We start from the raw sequence: 13,450 nt of genomic DNA, 5'->3' as shown, positions 1-13,450 counted from the left end.
TTTTTTCCCCTGACAACCTCTTTCGGGTACTGAAAGAAGCTGTATAGGAGACCAAACTGGCGCTGCCCTTTAACGACATCGACCTACAGATGGAAAACATTCAAGACCTCTCTCGACTCCATGTACGCTGCCAGCAAGGCTCCGTGATCATCATCCTCGAGGTTCCCCTTCTGGCCAATGAATACCACCACGTTTACCGAACTCACCCCTATTCCATGCATCAAAATCATTAACCCAATCGCACTTTATCCATGTGCATCCAACCATCCCAACCTTACCTCTGTGTCTCCTCCCCCGCTAAATACTATTCCTTCCTCTCCCGAGTTCAACTGGCGCCTTGCTTTCACAAGAAAACCATATTCCTGTGCCCTTCCGGCCCTCCGCTCCGGCCGATCCATTTCAACCAGGAGTGCGAAATAGGTCTCCTATTACATCATGAGGCTACAAATAGGGACCAGTGCGATGTATGTCTGGCAGCCTCTTCGGGCAGTTACTGGACCCAGCTGGAGACCCCGGGAAGTTGGCTCTACTCCCTAGCATCCAAAAAGGAACCTCGAGAAGACTGTGAGGGAATGCTGCAGGATTCGGAAACCCTTACAGGAAATGGTATTCTCCGCCTGGAACCGGGATGTCGAGCAGAAACAAATACCGTGCGTGTAGAGGCTCTGCACACCATCTCCTCAGCACGCACCGAACACTTCGAGGCTTTAACATCATTACCTTTACTGGAACTGCTACCAACTCCCAAGAAACCACCACTACAAAAACTTCTCCAGATCCATCCAATCCTGCAGTAGCCCCTCACGGATTGGGCCCACAGCTCAAACAGCATAGCCCTCAAGGACATCGAGCACCAAGCCCGGGACCTTCAACGCCAGGACGACCTATTTCAAACATCTCACACCATCACCTACGCTTAATCAGGGACCCTCCTTTTTATCATTATAGCCTTAAGCGTAGTTCTAATAGTAAAATTAAGGGCGTCCGGCGCTAAGACTACGGAAAAGGTAACCACTGCCATCACCGTTCAGAGCCCATCAACAACACAGACTGAACAAACCCCGATGCTGCCAACATATGCTGTCAGCATCTCACCGGTCCAAATGACGTCTCACATACCCATGCTACAATACGTCCCAGCACCACGGCCGCCCTTTAATCACCGAGACTCCCTATCTCTGTAAAAGAAAAGTACAGGTAACCGACTCCTGCGTTTTTCTTTTTCAGCGGAACATTAACTCGCCTGGGATAATTTCCCATTTAAGGGGGGAGATGTAACGTAAGGGTCTGTTCCCTGTACTTCTAAAACCATTATAGGTTTTTTTTAGTAATAAGAAAAATAGTTAGAAATAAGAAATTATAAGAAAAGTGTTGAATTGGCTGTTTTGACACCGGGACTTTCGGTCACTTGGCGGAGCACGAAGCTCGAAATCGTTGCTCAATGCTGACACCCGAAATTCCCGGCCGGGTGCGTCAATGCTCGGACGACGATCAACGACCCGACCTAGTGCGACGTAGGCTGGAAGGTGTTGCGAGACACAGGAGGTCTTGCACCACCTCCCCCAAAATTTTCGCATTTATAATCCGCACCGACCGACCAAATTTCAGTTATCCTGTGCATCTCACTGCCGCGAGTCGCGTCCGAACATTACGGAGCAGATAGCTCAACACTTTTCTTCGCCCGGCCAACGAAGTGCTGGTAGTTTAAGTATTAAATTAATTGTAACTCGTATCAACGCGACTTTAGAAATAAAACAACTACGATTTAAACCGACAATCTTTTACGACGACTACCGCAACCATACAACCTGCCCAATCTTACAACGACCACAGCCGTCCAGATATTAGCCAACATCTTACGACAACCACTGCGAACCAAACAACAAATCGAACCGTAAGATAAACTAGAGATACAATTGCCAGTCACACACATCTGAACTCTAACGAAGAGGCTTTTTCTCTTCTATTTTAAATACCACGAATCCTGCTGACAATGTGGATCTTTCGCCACTCGAAGACCGACGTTTTGATTTCATCGTCGGCTCTGTTAACGCAAATCAGCAATGTCTCTCCTGACCCAATTATATTTGCTAGCCACTCGAGCCACGCTGCTTTGCTGACGCAGCGCCTAACGTAACATTAGCAAAAAACTTATGTAGAAATTACTAAACAAAAAATTATTTTGGAAGCAAAATTTGGAAAAGTAACAGCAAATATGATAAAATTGTTATCGGTATTTACTGTATGTCACTGTAGGTTGTATTTAAAAGAGGAACACTAAACAATACAATGAAATTATTGACATGAAACTAAAATTATGTACATTATTTCAGCTTTACTCCGCAATAATTTTTATGCACAGATATTTTGTAAAACAGCAAAATCATGATACATCCTTCTCAGAAATAATTTTATAGAGTATAATACAAACTATGTAATGTAAATCCACAAACAAAAATTTGTTTGTACTCATTGGAAGAAATTGAAAATTTCATTTTCCATCACGTTTTTACCGATTTTGCCCACTGTGCGTCACCCAGAAATAGATGAATTTCTCTGTGAGTATATATTTTAAATTATTATGTGCATTACCTGCTTCACATCAACTATACTTTAATATTTTTCTGTTACTTTGATCAAATTGATTCAACTATTTCTTATTGAAATAAACAATAGTTCCTTGTCAAAGAAAACAGCAAATACCAAAAAGTTTAAAAATTGGCTCACTGATTCTGAAGCCAAGTTTGAGGAGGATAAACACCTGCAATTTATAAATTTCTCTATCTACAGGAATTCAGATTTCATGACAAAAATTAAGAAATTTGTTAGAGAAATTGGTCAGAGAAAAACATCATTATAAATTATTCTAAAATTTAAACTTAAATTTGGATGTTAATATTTACTTTTACATTTCAGGTTTCCAAGGTAATAATATTCCTTTCAAGAGACATTATAAGAAATATTGACAGTTCCGAAGATGTTTATTTTAAACAATAATTTATTTTCAAGAGACCATTTATTGTTTCATTAAATATACATGCAGTTTCACCTGTTTATTATTATTTACATTATTGACACTTTACTGTCCATGAGTTTAAATAAAGAGCTTCATTTCAAAAGTTGTATCACAAAACGTCTTCATTTACTTTATTTATTCATAACCTATGGCCAACTTATATTTACTAAAGATTATACTTGATTTAAACCTATTTTATTTTCAAAATCTCTTGTAATTTTAAATTTTAATTTAATCATAATATTGATTAATTCGAGAACAAACGTACGTACAACGTGTGATTAGACCTTTAAATTTTACAGTCAAATTCATTTATTATCATAGAAGGTTGCACGCAATGTTAATTTTTATTTACATCTTCCACCCTACCTAATATACAGAATCTTTTCCTAACAGCGGAGCATAGGAAATTCGTGTTAGTTGACTATAGCACTCGGAATGATGGAAGCTGACAGCGCTGATTGGCCAATATTGTGTAGTGCCAACAAAAAATAGGCCGTTACCTATAGTTGGATACAAAAAATGAGATCCATCCACCATTTTGGTGTGGAGAAGTGTTTACTTGCTAATCGTAGCAGAAAGTGGTGTAAAATGAAAAAATGTCAAATGGTGAGGTTACTAAAGTATAAATTGAAGATAATGAATGAAAAGTAAGAATATTCGAACTTTTCATTCATTATTTTCGATTTTTACTTGAATAACCTTACTATTTAACATTTCTCCATTTTGCACCTCTCTTTCTTTGCTACGATTAGCAGGTAAACACTTCTCCACACCAAAATGGCGGATGGATCTCATTTTTTGTATCCAATTATTGGTATAGGCCTATTTTCTGCAGGCACTACACAATATTGACCAATCGGTGCTGTCAGATTCCATCATTCCGAGTGCTATAGTCATAAGAATTTCCTATACTTCGCTGTTAGGAAAAGACCCTATATATATATATATATATATATAGGCACAGTCTGGTTAACTATGGCCAAACCGGGAAATTCGCAGATAGGGGGCGGAATTCTAAAAGCAAAAGTTCTTGAGGTAGTCCCTCGATAAGAGAGAGAATTGCCTCTCGGGAGAGAGATGGAAGATAGATAGTAGAGTGCGTATTAAATTTGGCAATATCACAACTTATAAACAACACGCGCGCGTGGCTTCGTCCATTTTTGACATCATTTTAGTTGAACATTTTGATCAATCAAAGCAAGTAAAGTAATTTCATTTAATTATTTTAATTCTATTATATTAACGCACGTTTATTCCTTTTATTTTTTAAAAAATGTATATAAATTGTTTCAATGAAATTTCTTTTTCTCTATTTATGAGTAAATGATTTTATTTAAGTTTCCACTATTTACTTGTTTTCATATATTTTTTAGATTTCAACCTTTTCATTATACTAAATATGAACAGCAAAACATAGTAGCTTGCATATGCGCTTTATCCACTTGCGATGTTGTCTACTCTTTACCTTCGACAATTATTTCTTTTAATGAAGTATTTTCAGAACGCATTAATTTTGTTATTTGTAACGGTCAATCTTGTTCATCTTTTACTACAAGACTCCTTATGTTATAAGAAATATTAATATGAAATTTCAAGTCATTCTTGAAAGCCGTTTATTAGATACTATTGTGTAAAGCTGCGAAAACGTAAAAATACTGAAATACATTAGACTGTCCTGAATTTAAAAAAATTTTTTGTTTGTTCGCTCCAGTCTTGAAAATCGCTATATTAGATAGAAAAAACAACTTTCCCAATTTTAGCTCAATATAAAAAATATTAGAACTGCCTCAATCCATATAATATAGGATGTATCATCGAAAGCGCATCAGATGTGGAACATAGAAATTCATTTATTTCCGAAATTATAACAGGTAGCAATTTTCTTTACATAAACTTTTCTATGCCTCTCTTTATTTGCCTTCTAAAAGGTTTTTAGTGATAAATTGATATCTTCTATAGTTTCGGAGATAAATCAATATAAACGTCCATTGAGAGAGTTTGAAAAAATTTTTTATCGGGCTACAAATTTGGAAAAATGGTTTTTTCTATCTAACTTAACAATTTTTGGGACGAGCGAGAAGAAAATAATTCAGGACAGTCTAATATACATATATTTTAGGGTGTCCATAAAATTGAAAATTCCCAAGCTCAGCGTAAAAATGATTCCGAATGATTGAAAAATAAGAGATATGAGATTTATTTCGATTTTAAATAGGTTTGTGCTATACTAGAAAGCGAAAAATTACGTTTATTGAGACATTTTTGCTTATAATTCTTAAATCCTGCATTTTTCGGAAAACATTTATAAGGACTAATGAAAGCTTATAAAATTCCCTACAATTTATGTCTTATGCGTTTTTAACGTAAATATAATACTTATTAAGTTAAAACGCTGTAAATAAAAAAATTTTAAGTAAAACTCTAACAAGTTGAATTCTTTCTTGTAAATTTATATTTTTTTATCTCCAATATACAGGGTGTTTCACGCAAGATGCCTTAGAGTATTGATATAAAATGACGTGTATCTCTTTAAAAATAAGAAATATTCAATGGTTTCATATGACCTTTTTGACAGCAAATAACGAGGTTTCGACAAGGTCCTGTAAAAATTGAATACCTCTTATAGATAAAGAGATACACGTTATTTTATATCCATGCTCTAGGGCGTCTTACGTGAAACACCTTGTATATTGGAGATAATAAAATAAAAATTTACGAGAAAAAATTCAACTTTGTTAGAGTTTTGCTTAAACTTTCCGTATTTACAGCCTTTTAACTCAATAAGTATTAGATTTACGCTAAAATTGCATAAAACATAAATTGTTGAGAATTGTATAAACTTTCATTCGTCCTTATGAAAGTTTTCCAAAAAAAGCAGGATTTAAGAGTTATAAGCAAAAATGTCTCAATAAACGTAGTTTTTTGCTTTGCGGCACAGCAAAAACCTATTTAAAATCGAAATAAATCCCATACCTCTTATTTTTTAATCATTCGGAATTATTTTTACGCTGAGCTTGGGAGAACTTCCAATTTTATAGACACCCTATCATATATAGTTATACTTATTGCGAAATTCATAAAACTTTAAGCAACGATATCTCAAAAACTAAACGGTCAAATGATTTGAAATTTTAATATGATATTTATGATGTCTTGTTTAAGACATGGACAAAATATGAAGCAATTCTGAAAAAGAACGATTTCTCACGGGAACCACCTTAAAGCTTTTTTGGTAGCACCTCTTATTAAAATGTTATTAGAAGTTAATATTTCGCAATTACAATTGTCTTTGATCAGTAGGAACATTCTATTAGCTGCATTACAAGCCTATAAGCCCTAAGATTCCATAAATGATAATATGTACTTAGAAAAACACAGAAATACCGGCTTTACCCTGTGATAGTAGCCTAAAGTCGACCGGTCGAGTCTTGAGTGATCACTATAAAAACTATTAAAATATAAGCACGTTAGACAATATCTGAAAACTAAGACTGGAACTTTTTCAATTTTCATTTAATAAGCTTATAATTTATATTTCTAAATTGCAAGCGTTTTTACGATGAAAATGAGTCCAAATATGATATAAATAAGACTATTTTTAACGATATATTGTTAATTAATTAAAAATGTAAACAATACTCTAAAATCATCTTAATTATGCCATGTTTTGACTCATTGTCATCGTCAAAATACTTACAATTCAAAAATAGAAATTATAAGCTTATTAAATAATAATTGAAAAAGTTCCAATTTTAGCTTAAAGATTTTGTCAAGCGTGTTTGTTTTATATATTTCTATATTTTTATAGCGCTTACTCGAGACTCAGCCACTTAACTTTCCATTACTACCATAGGCTAAAGATAGTGTGTCCGTTTATTTGTATTGAACTATCATTTAGGAAATCTTAGCGCTTATAGGCTAATAATGCAGCTAATAGAATCTTCCTAATAATCAAAGCCAATTGCAATCGAGAAACATTCATTTCTAATAGCACTTTAACAAGAGATGCTAGCAAACATGTTTGAAGAACTTTTATTCTTAGAATTCCGCCCACTATCCGTATTTTCCGATTTGGCCATAAGTACCCGCGTAAAAAAAAATCACTATTTCCCATTCATTGCCCACACTGTTTCCCATATTCACGCCCTGGTCTGTTTCCTAGGAAATATCGATTATCAATAATATTTCTTCTATATACTGCATATTAAAAACACAAAAAAAATTTTTTTCATTTTCTTTTTCTGCGGTAGGACTCGAACCAGTGACCGATTTCATTGAAATGTTCATGTGTTCGACGTTTACCCCACTCGGCTAACTTAAGACTTCATTTATATTAAAAACTATAACTTTAGTCATCTGTCTTAAAATTTACGGCATTTGTCTATTGTCTTTATACAAGCAAATATTGTATAATCTTTCAATACTTATAGGTTAGCCGAGTGGACTAAACATCAAAACAGGACAGTTGAACATTCAAAGAAAATCGGTTGACAGTTCGAGACTTATTGCAGAAACAAAATGCAAACATTTTTTTTTGTGTTTTTAATATGCAGTATATAGAAGAAATATTATTGATAATCGATATTTCCTAGGAAACAGATCATGGCGTGAATATGGGAAACAGTGTGGGATTCTGGCAGTAGCCACAGCTTGGCCCACATGTGGGCTATCCGGCCATACTGTGGTCTGTGGGGAAAGTATGGGAAATAGTGATTTTTTTTTATGCGGGAACTGAAAATCCTGTATACATATTAGGGTGATCCTTATTTTAAATTTACGTAGTACGAACCATTTATTTTGTTCCGAACGTTAACAAAATAAGATGTGCCAAGCTGTATCATAATAGCTCAATATTAACATATGCCCCTAGCCATCTCATTTTCCCTATTTAAATACCATTTGTTTTGTGTACACATCAAAATTTATTTTTTTGCTCAAAATGTGTATCTATCTTTATAATTTTTTTCCATGAAATACTATTCATTATGTCATAGTATTTGTACAAAATTTAGGTGAATTTTCGGTAATTCCGTAAAGAATGACATGTCATTGAAATGAACCCTATAATTTGTAATACTTTTAATTCTCATAACTTGTAAACGCCTGGATTAAATCACATATTATTATAGTGATTTCGAAAGCTCTTGAGACCAGTTACAAGAATATGTAATAAAAATGTATGGTTCATAATTAAAAAGACGAAAGTAGCCCTCATATGACCTTATAATGTCAGACCAATGGTAGAATCTTATGCCACTTTTTAAACCAGAAAATATTACTCTCAACCGTTTTTGTCATAAAATGTGATTTTCAGAAAATATATCAAGCGTTTTCCTTGATTCTGTAATTTTGTTTAAGAAATGGCAAAATAATGAAATGATATATTAAATAAGATTTTGAAATATTTGCTGAAAATTAAATTTTACGACAAAATGGTTGAAGCAAAAGTTATTTAGTTTAAAAAGGGACATCAGATTTTACTATTGGTTTGGCTTTGCAAGGTTATATGAAGGTCACCTTTGTTTTTTTTTAATCAGTGTTGGAAATTTGACTGGATGATTTCTTCTAATAACTATAGGATACGAGAACTCTAGTAGACAAAATAACGCTTAGAATAACTAGTAGAAAATCTGTTTATTTTACTCTGATCAATACAGAATAGAAATATATACATGCGGTAAAGATCGCTCACTGAGTATAGAGTAAGAACCACCCACAATGACACCTATAAATTAGGCAATCCCAACCTTGGCCAAAACCCCGGGTCCCAGGGTAGGATACTTCGCACCTGAGATTCCCAGGCAACGAAGTTAGAGCAGAAAAGGACGACGTTCTCCTGGAGACCAAGAAACCGACGAGGAAGAAGAATTGCGAGCTAGGAGTCCTAGTGGTGTCGCAGAGAAGGAAGGGATGGCTAAGCTGCTAATTATCTAAAGAATTTATCGAGTCTAGAGTCTAGACCGATTTAAACGAGCCGCGCTTATCACGGAACTCTTGGGCAGTTATATATACAATGGGCCCAAATCATAACAGCGAGAGAGAGCTTCGCGCCGTGGGCCACCTATCGGCCTCTGTTGGAGGTAGGACCAAGAGGGACAGAGTGTGAGCGGGAGCGAGACAGCCTGAGAGTCCCAGACCGCTCGCACCGACACTCCAATCTCCAACAATCATGAACCCTCAATTTTTATTACCATTTCTTATGGCTGGTTTTAAGAGCTTTCGAAATCACTATAATAATGTATGATTTAATCCAGGCGCTTCCAATATTTGTGAAATTAAAATTATAGCAAAATTTAGGATTGATTTAATAACGTGTCACCTTTTATGGATGTACCCAAATATTCATCTAAATTTTCATGGTATAAAGCTTATAAAAGTGATACATATTTCGAGCCAAAAATAAACTCCGAGGTCTGTTAATAAATATTATTATTTAAATGAGAAAAATGAAAGGGCTTGAAGCACGCGTATTAAAATTAAATAATTGTGATGCGTCTTGGTACATCATATTTTTATAGCGTTTCGAACAAAATACACGGATTCTGCTATCAACAACATTCAAAATTTAGCAAAATAAGGACCACCTTAATGTACATATACAGTTTCTGTGCCTATGCTCTGGGACGTTTTAAGTAATACGCCTTTTATATACACGTAAAACTCAATTGTAGTGGCAGAGGTATCATATGACGTTGCCTTTCGGGGAGATGGATGGTTGGAACTGGACAGATCGGTGATGAGCCACGAAGAGGAGCGGGAAGTCTTGGGATTCGAGATCTCTACCAACAAAACTGATGGTTTGATAATGTGGCATGGTCAAACACCCAACGACCTCAATATGGATGATTATATAGCTCTAGCTGTAGTTGATGGGTTAGAAAATTCTTCCTTATGCTTTATCACCATAGCATGCTGGGTCCGTTAGATAAAGTGGATTAGAGCAAAGAATGTCTAAAATTGCGATGGCGGACAATTAGCATATGACTGGTTCATATAGACAAAGAGCTGAATAACGACTCACTGCTTTTTTCTCTCTTACTCTTATTAGTTTTTCTCATAAGCTTAATTTATTTATGACCATAGAAACTGTGAACTATAAAAAGTAATAAAGTAGCAACATATTTTTCTCTCTCTCTCTCTCTCTCTCTTACACGTGCACCCACACGTTCACTTAATAATTGTGTTTAGTCGACACGCGTAAAATGATGTACATGTAAATATACATATGTATGAGGGAGAGAAAAAGAAGAGTGCGGTGCACATCTCTCTCACTCAGATTTCATTAATTCTTTATAAACTTAGCGCACATGAAATCACTCAACGTCATACGTTACTTTACATGAAATTCTACATTCAGTTACACGTAAGAGAGCGATATACGGCAAAGCACATTAGATTATGTTGCGTTGCGTAGAATAGTAAACTTACCGCAACGCAATCCTATATGTTTTGCCATACGTTGCTCTTACGTGAGTTTTAACGTAAACTTTTACGTAAAGTAACGTAATACGTTAAATGATTTTATGTGCGCTAAGCCTAAACCCGTAACGTACCATGTTGGATTTTGTATTGAATTGCTTGCTAGACTTGTAAAGGCCAATAACGATCCCATAGGTCCTAACAAATCTAGCAAGTAAATTACAGTAGCATATAATATCCAGCGTAGCATACTGCAGACTTTAGATCAACAAATAAATTTGGTTAATTCGAAAGAGCAAATGGAGCAATAGAAGTGACAGAGGGAAACAGTGAGTTACTTCTTTATTTCTCTATCTATCATCAGTCAATCATATACCGATTGCTCGTTATCGCGATTTTGAAAACTTTTCGTTTTAACCCACTGTACATATCTGTCGAACCCTTTATATGTGCACTATGCACACACATATACAGGTTGTATGACTGAAGGTGCATTACAGCCGTATTCATAGACAGTCCTTAAGGGTGAGGTTGACCAAGCCCGGCTTGGGGCTAGCCGGGCTAAACTCATACAGCTCATGTAACGGAAACTATACTACTTTAGCCCGAAAGTATACCATATTAGCGCGGCTAGCCTTCAAAAGCCGGACTTGGTGAACCTCACTCTAAGGACGTTCTAACTCCCTAGGCAAGAAAATCAGCCAATCACGATACAAATTACAGCAGCCATATTAGAAACTTTGCTTTCCTTTCCTTAAGGAAGGTCTGAGGCTTCCTTGAGGATGAGATTCGTTTTACTTTAATAATATAGAGACTTTTTATGCCGTACAATTGACAGCATTGGTAGATATGTCAATTTTGCTATAGTATATTAACCATGGTAGTAATGAATAGACTACGACCTTAAAGAAATTAGCCAATCGCAATAGAAGATTCTAATGTGGCTGCTGCGATTTGTATCATGATTGGTTGATTTTCTTGCCTAGGGAGTTAGAACGTCCTTAGCTAAGGACGTCCTTAAGAACCGACTATGAATACGGCCTTTAGAGGTGGAACATAAAAATTCATTTATTTCTGTAAATATAAGAGATATTAATTTTTTGTATAGGACATTTTTGGTAGCAAATACAAAGGAGCTTCAAAAATGTCATATACAACAAATTAATATCTCTTATATTTACAAGGATAAATGAATTTTTCTGTTCGACCTCTCTGGTGCACCTTCGGTGATATACCCTGTATATATGAGAAAAAAATATAAATAGATGCGATTATATATATACATTAATTGACACAGGTACGTGGAGTACCAGTATAATTTGGGATCTGGTCCAGCCGTTATGAGAGTAATCGCACAAAAGGTGGACGATGGAGAGCGACACAGGATTATTCTGAAGCGCGAGGGAAGCGAGGGTAGCATAGAACTGAACGGAGAACATACGGAAAGCGGAGTGAGCGACGGTCTTCAGCAAATTCTCAACGCACGTGGTAGTGTTTATTTAGGAGGCGTTCCCGATTACGCGATGACCTACGGCAGGTTCCAGGAAGGTTTCACCGGATGCATCTATACCCTTGAGGTCCAAGATTCTGGCGCCATTGACATTGGCGATAAAGCGATAAGGGGAAAGAACGTATCGCCCTGTACCAGGTGAAGAGCTCTGCCATTAAATTTCGTCCATCCTTAAATAAATGCATCCACTACACACCCACATATCCTAATACGCTACGACGAATTATTTATAGTTTAATCGTATAAAAATGATCGATAATCTGCTTCCACGTCTCGAGAGTAGCAACGCCTGCAAATATTATATATATCTTTATGTATCATATATATAGTGAAATGCTTATTTTTATTGTGCACGCTGCGCAGAGCAAGATGGATCCCATCTTCTCTGGTCTTCACGGATGCGGATGTGGACATCTTCGATGCTTTCGTACCACCTCCACCTGTTAATATAATCCATCCAAAACCAACGATTAATTCTGCTGTTCAAACTTTTCAATACCCTCACACCTACCTAATTAATTTTACCATCCTTCGAAATATCATCTGCGTACTAACAACTCTCTACCTATAACAACAAAATAATCGGCTTCATCCTCTACGTTCTTGTTGGGATTCAAAGTATGTAAATAAGCTTTATTTTTCTATGATTCTGTAAAAATGAAAAACTGTGACACATGTGTTTCTCTTATACTTATCGTATACAGTTGCTGATATAATTCTCTGTTGTTCTATGTATATATATACAGGGTGACAACTTAAAGTTGTACAACATAAAAATGTTGTTATAAATGATGACACTATGAAAATTTTACGAGACACATCAATTTATATATCGAGGAGGATTGATTTTAAGCTACTAGTTATTCTACTGAATTTAACCCCCTGACCTCCAGGGCACTAACCTCTAAAACCTTAAATGGCAATCGCCAATTATCTTGCGTTTTGGAAGTCTTTATATCATTTTATATACGTTTCATACGTTATTTTAAAGTTATTACCTTCGCCATCAACTTTTGAGAAGTTGGTCGTGACGATTTAAAGCATATATAATTATAGTAAAAATATTAATTCAGTACATTTCATACATTCTAAATAGTTTTGGATGTTTTTTCAAAAGGTGAGCTAAGGTATATACCTACTGTTTTATCAGGTTTACCCAATATTTAAGATAGACATTATTTTCCCACTCATGACTTCGAATAACAGTAAAATCTTTATTTTTCCCGAATTTTTGTTAATGACGTGATCGGTTATCGTCCAAAGAATCAAAGAGATGAGACGCGCTTCTGTGACAATGTCAAAGTCAAAACTGAACTCTTCGACCCGAAGCTTATCGTCTCTAGTCGCACCTCCCGGAGTTTACCTGAATTATCGATCCAGTGCCCAAATCGAACCGAACACGTCGATCACGATCGTCACCTCAACACACCACTTGTCTTCTTGTCTATGAGTAATATGAGTATTTGACGAATAGATAGTGGTCATTATGATTTAAACGAGAA

The 13,450-nt window shown here is 35.6% G+C and overlaps 1 protein-coding gene across 1 annotated transcript in view; it reads left to right on the top strand.

The window, feature by feature from the left end:
- trol (terribly reduced optic lobes) overlaps nt 1-13,450 on the top strand; it is a 668,955-nt gene that overhangs the window by 466,987 nt on the left and 188,518 nt on the right. Inside the window, exons 57-59 of the mRNA XM_066737443.1 lie at nt 9,691-9,892; nt 11,736-12,086; nt 12,312-12,566. Coding sequence (XP_066593540.1) covers nt 9,691-9,892; nt 11,736-12,086; nt 12,312-12,519 — 761 coding nt within the window. The 3' untranslated portion in view covers nt 12,520-12,566. The remainder of the gene's footprint in view (nt 1-9,690; nt 9,893-11,735; nt 12,087-12,311; nt 12,567-13,450) is intronic.

Source organism: Prorops nasuta, unplaced genomic scaffold (assembly GCF_024137725.1).
Source record: "Prorops nasuta isolate Cenicafe-Biocafe unplaced genomic scaffold, Cenicafe_Pnas_1.2 PNAS00017, whole genome shotgun sequence".
Classification (NCBI taxonomy): Eukaryota; Metazoa; Arthropoda; class Insecta; order Hymenoptera; family Bethylidae; genus Prorops; species Prorops nasuta.
Note: the sequence above shows the minus strand (reverse complement) of the source record. Positions and strands in the feature narration are given on the sequence as shown.